At 37.0% G+C, this 13,417-nt stretch overlaps 1 protein-coding gene across 1 annotated transcript; it reads left to right on the top strand.

Moving 5' to 3' along the window:
• Positions 1 to 223: 223 nt before the first annotated feature.
• On the top strand, positions 224 to 2,060 carry LOC109183724 (the record flags this gene model as incomplete). Its single annotated transcript, XM_019333784.1, has 4 exons — positions 224 to 1,221; positions 1,266 to 1,404; positions 1,522 to 1,546; positions 1,813 to 2,060. Coding segments are annotated over exons 1-4 (1,410 nt in total), but the record flags the coding sequence as incomplete, so codon positions are not given.
• Between the last annotated feature and the right edge of the window lie 11,357 nt (positions 2,061 to 13,417).

The following is a 13,417-nucleotide window of genomic DNA, read 5'->3' as shown; positions in this document are numbered from 1 at the left end:
CTCAATATGGTATCAGAGACATGGCTTGGCAAGCACCATTATTGAATACGGTTCGTCCAACAATGGCAGCAAACTCTGGTAACAACACCACACCAAATCCAGTACCCAATCTTGCTCCTTATGATCCTAAAGATCGAGTGGATCCTTTGCACCTCCATCCGAATGAAAGTCCTTCGTTGCAACTCGTGACTGCTCAACTAGAAGGGAGATCCAACTACCATCCATGGGCGAGGGCCGGGCCATGGAAATGTCCTTGAGGTCAAAGAACAAGATGGTTTTTGTAGATGGCACTATGGAGATCCCAAGCAGAACAGATGTTCGTTACTTCTATTGGGATCAATGTAATACCATGGTCTTGTCCAGGATCCTTAGAGCTGTGTCACCTACCATTGGAAGGAGTGTTCTTTGGATCAATACAGCAGAGGGAATCTGGAAAGACTTGAAGAAGAGATTCAGTCAGCAAGATGTCTTTCGCATTGCAGAAATACAGGCAGAGATCTATCAAATAAAGCAAGGTAACTCATCTGTTAATGATTACATCACTCATCTGAAGCTTCTTTGGGATGAATTGTCTGTTTTAAGACCTACTCCTTCGTGTGAATGTTCACCAAGGTGTGAATGTGGAAGGAAATTGGCTGAAAAGAGTAGGGTATATTTAGAAAATGATATGTTGTCTGCTTTTCTCATTGGATTGAATGAAAATTTCTCCAACACCAAGCGTCAAATAATGCTAATGAAGCCTTTGCCTGATGTTGGAGAAGCCTTTGCTATGGTCTCTCAACAAGAGAGGCAAGTAACGGATGAACAAGGAAATCTGGGAGAGAGTTTGTCAAGGGCAAGTGCCTTCTTCACAAAGTATGAGAACTCAAGTAAAAGATCCTTTTCTGGCCAAAAACAAAAACCAGTGTGTAGTTATTGTGGGTACACTGGACACACCATTGACAAATGCTATAAAAAGCATGGGTATCCTCCTGGCTGGAAAAGGAACAAGAACTCAGGGGCCGTTAATCAGGTTCAGGCTGCTGTACAAGGGGATGATTCACCTCAGACCATACCCTCTATGCATCAAGAAGACTTCAGGAGATTTCTGGAATTTATGAAGTATGAGAAAGCCAACAATAGCTCTCCTCTCAGTGATAATTCTATCTGTTCCCCCCAAGCCAATGCCATAGCAGCAAGTTTTGTTCCAGATAGCAACTGGAAGGTAAATCGATTAATCTTGTCTGTAACTTGGTCAGTTCTAATTCCTTATGGATTCTTGATAGTGGTGCAACACACCACATTTTCTGTGATGTGAGTTTGTTGCACAACCCCAAAGAAGTTAAAGGAGTCCTAGTTGATTTACCCAATGGAAATCAGGCTCAAGTTTCCCATATTGGGACTGCTCAACTGTCTGCTGACATGGTACTCTTGAATGTGTTGTGTGTGCCTATCTTTCATTACAACTTAATCTCCTTGGGTGAGCTTACCACAAGATCACAGTGTCACATATTATTCCACTCTAATCAGTGCATTATACAGGATCAACACCATGGGAAGATGATTGGTATGACTGAATTGAAGAAGGGCCTCTATCAACTTTTTTTTCCATTTTCAATTCTTGTAAACCTACTGTCAATGTGTGTGGCCATTGGCATGCTAGGTTAGGTCACCCTTCTGAGGGCAAAGTTAGAATTCTGCACAAGTTAGATAATAACATTTGTAATGACAAGCCAAGTGCTTGTGAATATTGTCACTATGCAAAGTAAAGAAGACTTCCTTTTCAATCTAGCTCTTCTGTTTCTGCAAATTGCTTTGATCTTGCCCATGCAGACATATGGAGACCTTATCACACCCCCACAGTTTATGGTCATCAATACTTCCTAACTTTGGTAGATGATTATAGTAGAGCAACTTGGATTTATCTAATGAGAAAGAAAAGTGAAGTCAGACAAATTTTGCAGACTTTTTGTGAACTGGCTAATGCACAATTTGGAAGGCAGGTTAAGTGCATAAGGTCAGATAATGGCAAGGAATTTGCCATGACAGAATTCTTCCAAAGCAAAGGGATTTTACACCAAGTATCTTGTGTCTACACTCCTCAACAAAATAGTGTTGTTGAGAGGAAACATGGTCATATTCTAGTTGTGGCAAGGAGTTTAAAATTTCAAGCAAACCTACCATTACTCAATACAGTGGCAACCTTCTTCCAAATCTGGAAGAAGGTCGTGACGCCATCCTTGGAAAGAAGGTCGTCATTCTTCGAAAAAATCGGTTGTTGATGACAGTCCAAAACATCAGATGTCATCCTCAGGGAAGAAGCGGTGGTGGTCGACCATGAATAACATTAAAAATAAAAGAAGATTATTTTTAAAATTTGTGTGCAGTGGTAGGGCAGGAAGAGAGCAGATGGAGGGCAGTATGTATATTAATTCCCCGCCACCATTCACTGATCATCACTGCTACCTCATTTCAACCTTTAAGCAATTTAAAATGTAACAATGCACCGCCACCTCCTCCCCTACCCACCCTAGAATTATATTTGTTGTGTGTGTGTGGGAGGCAGTTTAATGATCCGTTAAGCACTCTTCGGGTACATGAAGCTCCATGGTAGTTGTGGGTGGAGATAATGCTCCGCTGGCTCAGCCTGTAGCAGCTGCCGTATTTCCTGATCCTCAGTATTACCGTGTGCCTGCAGATTTGAATTTTCCTCCACCGTCATGCATGCATGCATATATGTTTCGTTATGCCGTGGAACCGTGTCCACCTTGCAAGGTGGACACAATTCTATGTTCATAATTACTGAACATTATGTTCATAATAGAATTTAGAAAATTATTTTTGAGTTGTCACATGTAGGGCAAAGGCAGTGGTGACCAACGAATGGTGATGGGGATACCGCACGTTTAAGCATACTATGTTGTTTTTGTGAATGGTAAAGGTATGAATCCTAGTTCCCATTGACCCATGTGATTGAGGTTTAGCTTTAACTTGTTTAAAGTAGTATGTTCTTTTGTTAGAGAGAGTAATCCGGCAATTAGACATTACAAAGTCTAGTGTATTGTGAAAAAATGTTCTTTAAAGTTCTAGGTTTATGATGAAAGCAAATAATGGAAATATTATCTTACATGTAGACAAGGTGTAGATTTGGTTAGAGGGGAGGAGGGCATTGGTGAAGCTGGTTTCAACTATTCTACTTAATTTTAATTACACTTAAAGAGTTAAAGTAGCATGCTTGGGGAGATGGTAAAATGATTGAACCTAGTGTAAAAGATTCATCCATAAATCCATAATAAAACATTGTAAGAAAATCTATCTTTGAAGATAGTTTGTACAGAGCTGGCATGAAGACTAAGACCTAGTTGTCCAGATGTGAGTAGTGCGTACTAAGCACACTATAGCGCGCTGTATGCTTATGGAGAAACAATAACTTTTCAGTTTTTGACAATGCCTCTATTACACATCAATATAATGAATATATTTTAGAGCTTTAGGAGCAAGCTTTGGGGGTTTATTTGATCTTTCTTCTTCATTTTGTTTGTTTTCAGTTTTTGTTTGCTTCATAAAAACTAGATTTGCTTAATAATGTAAGACAGAAAGTTTATGCTGATGACACAGATTTAGAATGTGAATTGATTGTCAATAGAACACAGAATTAGAAGATCTTTATATACATGGCGGGGGATTCTTTCTGGTCACCTGCTTGTTTCCATTTTAAGCACTTCCTAAAAACTAACATCATATTCACATTTTGCAGGTATCATTGGTCTGCAGGGTTAGATGTGAAAACTCAGCTTCTAGCAGAGGAAAGTTTCAATATTTCAATCCTCCTATATGATAGATTCCTTTGATAAAATCTGTAATTTATCTTTCTAGGATTTGTCAAAAAATGCTTGATTTGAGCAAATATGGAAGAGTAGAAGGGGTAAGAAGGATGATGAAGCACTACATGAAGTTTGCAGACTGTATGATGTTGTTCCTATTGATACATGAGGAAAAAACATGAGCCTTCAATGGTGGAGTTGGAATATTTGGAACTAAGGCGAAAACTGAAAGAAAGATTTCATGATAGAGGTACATAAACTTAGAGATAATTCAAGAGCCTAAGTATATTGTGTTGATTGTTATAAGTATATTGTGTTGATAATTATAAGTATATTCTGTTGATTGTTAATTGTTGAATTAGTTTGTAAATTGTTGTATTGGTTTTTAAAGATTTTTGTACAGGATATTAATTGTTGGTTTTAAAAAATTAAATTGAATAATAAAAAAACACAAACTTTTGCAGAACATATTTATTTTTTAAAAGAAACTCTGTGGCACCCTCTCGGAGGGTGTAGCGAAATTTTGATTTTTTTTTAATAATACTTTCAACTACATCCTCAACTGAGAGGGTGTAGCGGAAAGGCTTGAATTTTTTTTTTAAATGACTCTCCGCTACACCCTCAACGGAGAGGGTGTAGCGGAAAGTCAATATTTAATGAAAAAAAAATTAATATTTTTGGCTTTCCGCTACATCCTGTACGGGTCGGAAAGTATGCACTTTTAGCGACACTGGATTTCGCTACACCTTTACAGGTGTAGCGAAAACACTTAGCTTTTAGAGGTGTAGCGGATGTGATTTTTTATACTAGTGGCACCGATTGCACCGATACCACTGGGTACCGGAGCTGTACGTCTATTCGGTTCCCAATCTATGATGATTGATGATAAATTGCTGAGCCGCCTGAACAAGGTTTTTCGTTTACCACTAGGGCGTTGAATTGTGAATTAAAGGTAGGTATTTTCTCACATTCCACCCCGTCGACCATCACGAGAACCAAACTAGCTTGTTCTCGATCAACGCTTGAACTCTAGCTAAAATCTTCATGCAATCCTCTTCCAGTGAGAATCGAATCAGAACTTGCTTGGTATTAATCGATCCAATGTGTGCCGAGCCACTGATAGGGAATTCCTTCTAAATTCTGCCCTAATCACATCAAAAGGTGGTCTTTCATTCACAAATTTCGCCAAATTAATGTAACTTTCTCCTCTTTTTCTGCCAAGTTTCTCCGATTATGCTTCTGTATTCTTCATAACTGGCCTACCTTGATGTAATGAACCAGTTTGAGAATCTCCAGAAGTTAGATTTCGATTCAATGTTGCTGTTGTTGTTCGATTAAGATTCCGATCAATTTCTATTGCGATCATTGAATTTCTATTCATTCTTGATCGCAGCGGGTCACTATGATACCGTGATGGAAGAGCTCAAATCACAGCAAAATGGAGAAACAGAGTTCATATTAGAAGAAACTGAATTGGTTTATTACAAGTGGTAAGTAGTTCTAGAATAGAATGTAGTTACGTCATCTTTATATAGTATAGGTAAAATAGACATAACATAATGAAAAGAATGAAAATTGAAAGACAAGAATGCCCTTCAGCTATTTAACTAATTTGTATTTACTTCATGGTGGTGGAACCTCGATTGCCATGCAGCCTCATGTGCCCGAACCGTGCTTAACAGCCTCTTATACACATCGCAAATATTATTGTGGTGTGCAGTGGTAGGGCACGAAGAGGGCAGGTGGAGGGCAGTGGTAGGGCCCGAAACCGATGCTTTGGTTTTCGGCGGAAACTAGTGATTTGGTTTCCAAAATTAGTGTTTTGGTTTTCGAAACCAGCTGTGGGTTTTCATCAAATTTTAAAAAAAAAAAATAAAAACAAAAATAAAATCTTGGACCACATGATGAAGAAAGACGTGGAAGAAAGTAGACATCGGGATGGCCGAGGAAGAAGTCGCGCAAGATGGCCATAAAAGAAGTCGCGAAAGAAGCCAAGGAAGATCAAAGAAGCGAGGAAGAAGAAGCCCTGTGAATCTGGAAATTATAAAATGACTACCCCTCAAAAGAGGGGAACTTGTTTTTGAAGAAAACAAAAGCATTTTTCTCTTTGACCGGACATCATTCTCCATTACTTTAATTTTTCAAATCTTGCTAAACACTGAAAACTCAAAAAATAATTTTTAGAAATAATTTTTCAAGTTTCGAAGCACACCCTAAGTTTTTATGGTCTTTATCTATAAGACTAAAACAACCATTCGCTGGTCATCACTGCCCTCGGCCTGCTATACTACTGCACATCAGAAGAACATTTTACTTTTATATTGTTGATTCAATCTTAAAACTCTCCGCTTAAGAGCTAAAGGCTAACGTACATACCAATCACAACAAGTATAATAAAGAATAGAGTACTATTCCCTCCGTCCCATTTTACTTTTCTTACTTTCCCTTTTAGTCTGTTCCAAAATATTGTCCACTTTTTTAATACAAACACTACTAACTTTTATTTTTTCTAAACTAACCTTGTGGGTATAAAAAAAATATAATATAATAATACTTTATAATTTTATACAGAAATGTGTCAATCCCATCCATTCGGTATTTTTTCTTCTTCAATCACATCACTGCAACACTTTTTTTTATAGAGTAAATGCTAACCCATTCCCTCCTCTCATTCCTAATGCGTATAAAAAGTAAATAGGACATTGGACAGCACCTCTTACACAATGTTAAAAATAGAAAACTGGTATCTCTTTTGTTGATTCCTAAAAATGCGTGTAAAAGGTAAATAGGACATTCATTTCAAGACTTTACTTTCCTGATTTTCCTCTTCTTTTTCAATTTTTAATGTTACTTTTTTTTTTAATACTGTAAGATATATTAAATATAATATATTTAATATAATATATATTAAATATAATATAATATATCTATAATATATATATAATATATATTTGAGAAGAGAGAGAGAAGGAGAATTGAATTAACTTGATTGATAATTTTGGAAGTGTGGATACACAGCCTATTTATACTAAAAAGAAGAATAATAAACATAGCTACAATTTAGGACTAATGGTGCATGTATTGCTAATCCATGATCCACGTAGTAATGCTGCATAACCCACGTTCACATTCACACACCTCACATTTCATTTTAATATTGACTTGGTTTAATTAATAATAATATTATTACTAATATTATTATAACATTGCCTCCTTTAAACCAAGTTGGATATATTGGTCATCCCAATTTCATTCTTCAATTTAAGAAATGTCTCCGTCTTCAACGGCTTCGTAAAGATATCTGCAACTTGACATTCACTTGAACAATACTCAATGTTGATTTGCTTTTCAGCAACCAACTCTCTAATTTTGTGATACTTGATATCAATGTGTTTGCTACGACCATGAAAGACTGGATTTTTGGACAACGAAATTGCTGACTTGTTGTCACAAAAAATAGTCGTAGGTGCTTCCTGCTCGTGTTGTAAGAACTCCAAAATTCTCCTCAGCCAAACTGCTTGAGTAGCACAGTTTGCTGCTGCAATATATTCTGCTTCTGCGGTTGAAAGTGCTACAATCTGCTGCTTCTTTGAAGACCAAGAAAATATGGCTGAACCAAGATAGAAGGCATATCCTGATGTGCTTTTTCTGGTCTCAACATCTCCAGCCCAATCACTGTCTGTATACCCAACAAGTTTCACAGCTTCATTTGTAGAGTAAAAAATTCCACCATTACTCGTACCTTTGACATATCTCAGAATTCGCTTTGCTGCAGCCCAATGTGATTCTTTTGGTTCCTCCATGAATCTGCTAAGTATTCCAACTCCAAAAGAAATATCTGGCCTTGTTGCCACCAGATACCTCAAACTCCCAATTAAGCTTTTATAAGACGTAACATTCACATTCTTACCACACTCATCTTTGGACACCTTTAACTTTTCAGCTACCGGAGTTGAAGCTGGTTTGGAGTTTTCCATTTTGAACTTTTTCAAAATATCAACAGCATACTTCTTTTGTGAAATAAAGATTCCACCATCCATCTGAACAACCTCAAGGCCAAGAAAGTAAGACATAAGGCCCATATCGGTCATTTCAAACCTCTTAATGAGTGCCTCCCTGAATTCTGAGATTAACTTCAAGTTATTTCCAGTAAAAACCAGATCATCAACATACATACAGATTAGAACAATATCACCAGAATCCGTGCATTTGACATACAAAGTGTGTTCATGAGGACATCTCATAAAACCACTTTCAACAAAATATGAATCAATGCAACCATACCACGCCCTAGGCGCTTGCTTTAAGCCATACAAAGCTTTTCTCAACCTGTACACTTTATTTTCCTCCCCTTTCTTCAGAAATCCTGCAGGTTGTTCAACATATATTTCTTCTTCAAGAAAACCATTCAAAAAAGCAGACTTGACATCCATTTGATGCAATTTCCAATCATTTTGAGCAGCAAGAGAAATAACCATTCGAACTGTATCAAGTCTACTTACAGGAGCAAAAACCTCAAAATAATCAATACCTGGTTTTTGCTTGTAACCCTTTGCTACCAACCGTGCCTTAAAACGGTCAATTTCTCCATTTGATTTGTACTTCGTTCTGTAAACCCACTTTACTCCAATCGGCTTCTTTCCAGGAGGTAAATCTGTTAACTCCCAGGTACCATTCTTTTCAATGGCACGTATCTCCTCATCCATCGCCTTAAGCCAATGAGTTTATGTAGCAGCCTCCTCAAAAGTTAAAGGATCACAATCTGCAAAGAGAGCAAATTGAACAATCTCTTCATCAGACAGGTCATTATCATGACCCAAAACATAATCTTGCAAGCGAGCTGGTAAGTGGCGCTCGCGCTGAGATCGCCGAACTGACGATTCTGGCTGTGAAGGAGACTGGACATTATCTGGAATCGGTTGCTCTTCAACAATATTTTCAACAGCAGGAATAACAACTGAACTTTCATCTTTAGCTAACCAATCCCAGGCACCATATTCATCAAAAGTGGCATCACGACTTATAACAACCTTTTTAGTTTCAGGATTGTATAGTTTATAAGCCTTTGAAGCGTCACTATAACCAATGAATATGCATTTCTCACCTTTACCATCCAACTTCTTTCTCAATGGATCCGGCACGTGGGCATATGCCAAACATCCAAAAACCTTGAGATATTTGATAGAGGGTTTTCTCCCACTCCAAGCTTCTTCGGGCGTCTTATCACGGACACTCTTAGTTGGACACCTATTCAACACATAGACAGCACAAGCAACAGCTTCTGCCCAAAAAGGTTTAGGCAGATCCTTGGATTTCAACATGCACCTCACCATATCCATGATTGACCTATTCTTCCTCTCAGCCACTCCGTTTTGTTGTGGAGTGTATCTAGCTGTCATTTGGTGCTGAATACCCTTTTCTTTCAGAAAATTATCACAAGCAATATATTCTGTACCTCTATCAGTTCTCAAGATTTTAACTTCATAACCACTTTGCTTTTCAACAAAAGCCTTAAATTGTTTGAAAACATCACATGCTTCAGACTTTTGCTTCAAAAAGTAAACCCATGTTTTCCTACTGAAATCATCAATGAAAGTAATAAAGTACTTACAACCTCCATATGAGGGAACCTCCAACGAACACAGGTCTGAGTGAACAATCTCCAACTGTTTTGTGGCTCTCCTTGACTTGCCCACGGGAAAGGGATCTCTATGCTTCTTCCCAATCACACAAATCTCACAGATATGATTAGGGACATTCACAACAGGTAAATCAGAAACAAGTTCCTTTCTCGCAAGATAGTTTAACCCAGAAAAATGAAAATGCCCAAACCGCATATGCCATAACCAATTATCATCACAAACTTCAGAATTAAAGCAAGCAAGGAGAGTATGCTTAATTTTCAAAGGAAATAGTCGATTTTGGGACATATTTACCTTTGCAATCAAAACTCCTTTAGCATCTGCAATGGTACAACACCCCTGAGCAATATGTATCTTATATCCTTTTTCTGACAACTGACCCATACTCAACAAATTTTGGTGTAGTTCAGGAACATAGAACACATCGGATATAAAATTGTGAGTACCATCCTTCAACTGAATAGAGATTTTACCTTTTCCCAAAATTTGCACCTTTGACTTATTGCCAAACGTTACTTCAGACCGGACTGATTCATCCAATTCAGAAAACAATTCTTTCTTCCCACACATATGGTTACTACACCCAGTATCCAAGAACCATATGTTCTTATCTGCAGAAAAAACTATCGCTGGCTAAAAGTAAAGTTTCAGAACTCTCACCAGACTTTTCAGCAATGTTTGCTTGATTTCCACGATTGTTGTCCTCATTATACCAACAATCTGCAATCTTGTGCCCATACTTGCCACAATTGTAGCAATGAAATGGAAATTTACCTTGTTTGGTATTACCTCCACCTCTTCCTTGGTTGGAGTTACCACGTCCTCCTCCTTGGTTGAAGTTACCACGACCTCTTCCACCATAACCTCCTCTTCCTCTTCCACGACCTCTACCAGATCCTCCACCTCTTTGATTAGTGCCAGTCACATTAAGGGTGACTTGACTCTACAAAGCTTCTTCTGCTAGTGGTTCCGATTTTTGACGCAATCCTGTCAATATGACTTTCTACCATACCTAGGCTCTGATACCAAATGTAAGATATATTAAATATAATATATTTAATATAATATATATTAAATATAATATAATATATCTATAATATATATATATAATATATATTTGAGAAGAGAGAGAGAAGGAGAATTGAATTAACTTGATTGATAATTTTGGAAGTGTGGATACACAGCCTATTTATACTAAAAAGAAGAATAATAAACATAGCTACAATTTAGGACTAATGGTGCATGTATTGCTAATCCATGATCCACGTAGTAATGCTGCATGACCCACGTTCACATTCACACACCTCACATTTCATTTTAATATTGACTTGGTTTAATTAATAATAATATTATTACTAATATTATTATAACAAATACATTTTTAATTTATACATACACACACACACACACACACACATATATATATATATATATATATATATATATATATATGAATTTATATATGAATTGAAATCGAATGAATTAAAGAAGTCATCATCATGACATGTACATGCGTTGCCATCTCTAACATATTAGGTAGCTTTAGTTTCATTTCATTTTTAACTTGCATGGTTAAAAACTGTTGTTTTTGAGCGGGACTGATCTGGACTTACAACAACACTAGTTTCAATAACAGAAATTTTATCTTGTCTATGTGCATTTTTCTTGTAGTGTAAATTACAAGCATCATATTTATATGCCGTTCTAAACATGTACAAATACAAAATACCCTCTTTGAGTTGAAAGACATGAAGATCCAGGAGCATACTATGGTGTGGCATCTCTTCTACACCGTGTATCTTGGATCGGATTTTCCTGGATCCGGGATTGTTCCGTCAACGAAACCGAACTTGTTTTTGACCTCCAAATATTATTGTGGTGTGCAGTGGTAGGGCCACGAAGAGGGCAGGTGAAGGGCAATATATTAAATCCCCGCTACCATTTACTGCTACCTCATTTCAACCTTAGCATTCTTAATTTGAAGCAATTCAAGATTTCTACGAACAATATAATGCTGATGGCTCTTCTTCCTTGAATTCTTCTCACTGCCGGAGTGGCCGTGGAGCAATTCTAAGACAGAGGATGTCACCGGCAGCTAGTTTTTTTAGGTTGGTTTTTTATGCCTTTAGCTAATGCTAAACTCATTTTGTAAAGAAATCACCGATCAAGTATAGAAAAAGAATCCATGCAAGTTGGGGAATTGAAAAAATGAAAGAGAAGAAAGAAAAAAAGGAAATGAAATTAAAGCTACTAGCTAGGGATAATAATAACAAATTTAAAAATGATATATTATATTAAATTTTTATTTTAATTAACTAACTAATTAATTAATTAATAATAATAATAATAATAACAACAAATTTTTAAAATAATCTTTTTTTTTATATTTAGCTTCTTCTCGGATGATGACATCCTGTTGTTCTGGACCATCACTGATTATTGTTTTTTTCGAAGAATGACAACCTTCTTTCCGAGGATGGTGTCACGACCTTCTTCCAAATCTAGAAGAAGGCAACGCCGTAGTGGCGACCTTCTTCTAAATCTGGAAGGAGGTCGTGACGCCATCCTCCGGAAGAAGGTCGTCATTCTTCGGAAAAATGGGTAGTGGATGGTAGTCCAAAAAGTCAGATGTCATCCTCTGGAAAAAAGAGGTGGTGGTCGACTGTGAACAACATTAAATATAAAAGAAGATTATTTTTTAAAATTTGTGTGCAGTGGTAGGGCAGGAAGAGTGCAGGTGGAGGGCAGTATATTAATTCCCCGCCGCCACCATTCGCTGATCATCACTGCTACCTCATTTCAACCTTTAAGCAATTTAAAATGTAAAAATGCACCGCCACCTCCTCCCCTACCCACCCTAGAATTATATTTGTGGTGTGTGTGGGAGGCAGTTTAAGGATCTGTTAAGCACTGTTCGAGTGTTCGGGTACATGAGGCTCCATGGTAGTTGTGGGTGGAGATAATACTCTGCCGGCTCAGCCCGAAGCAGCTGTCATATTGCCTGATCCTCAGTATTACCGTGTGCCTGCAAATTTGAATTTTCCTCCACGGTCATGCATGCATGCATATATGTTTCGGTTTGTACTATAATATATATTAAAACCTTAATTACATTTTTTTTTTTGTTGAGTCATTCAATTACATGTACTATTACTAGAGTATAATGTCACTAGCCTAGAAGGTTAATAGAGTATTTTATTAATTTTGCTATCTTATATATATATATATATATATATATATATATATATATATATATATATATAGAGAGAGAGAGAGATAGAGAGAGAGAGGAGGTGCTACTATAGGAGGAGGTGGGGCCGCCGCAACTTGACCGCCACCAGCTGCAATTCCAAGTAGTGATAGCACATTGGTGAAATGGACTCTATTGAAAACAAGATTATGTTGGAGAAGACTCCTATCCACGCACGGCTACGATGGAGTCTCATGTGTCCGAAGAGTGCTTGGCAGTTCCTAGACATCTTGAATTCAAGGAAGAAGAGCCATCAGCAATGTTCCTAGACATCTTGAATTGCTTCAAATTAAGAAAGCAGGTGTTCTGTTAATTACTAGTGATGATCAATGAATGATGGTGGGGAATTAATATATAGAGGATGGTAAGATTTGTACTTTGCTAGTGTACAATATATTTAAGCCAACTACGTTGTTTTCGTGAATGATTCAAGCCTAGGATGATAAAGATGTCCTAAGTAGCATAAGTTCCATTTTTTTTTTTCAATTTCTAATTTTACTCTTTTTTAATACATTTTTAATTTATACATATATGTATGAATTTATATATAAATTGAAATCGAATGAATTAAAGAAGTCATCATCATGACATGCGTTGCCATCTCTAACACCTAGGTAGCTTTAGTTTCATATATTTCGTTTTTTCTTTTCTTCTTTTTCATTTTTCCCCAACTTGTATGGATTCTTTTTCAATACTTGATTGGTGATTTCTTTACAAAATGA

Source organism: Ipomoea nil, unplaced genomic scaffold (genome assembly GCF_001879475.1).
Source record: "Ipomoea nil cultivar Tokyo-kokei standard unplaced genomic scaffold, Asagao_1.1 scaffold1159, whole genome shotgun sequence".
Classification (NCBI taxonomy): domain Eukaryota; kingdom Viridiplantae; phylum Streptophyta; class Magnoliopsida; order Solanales; family Convolvulaceae; genus Ipomoea; species Ipomoea nil.
This window is presented reverse-complemented; position numbering and strand designations above follow the sequence as displayed.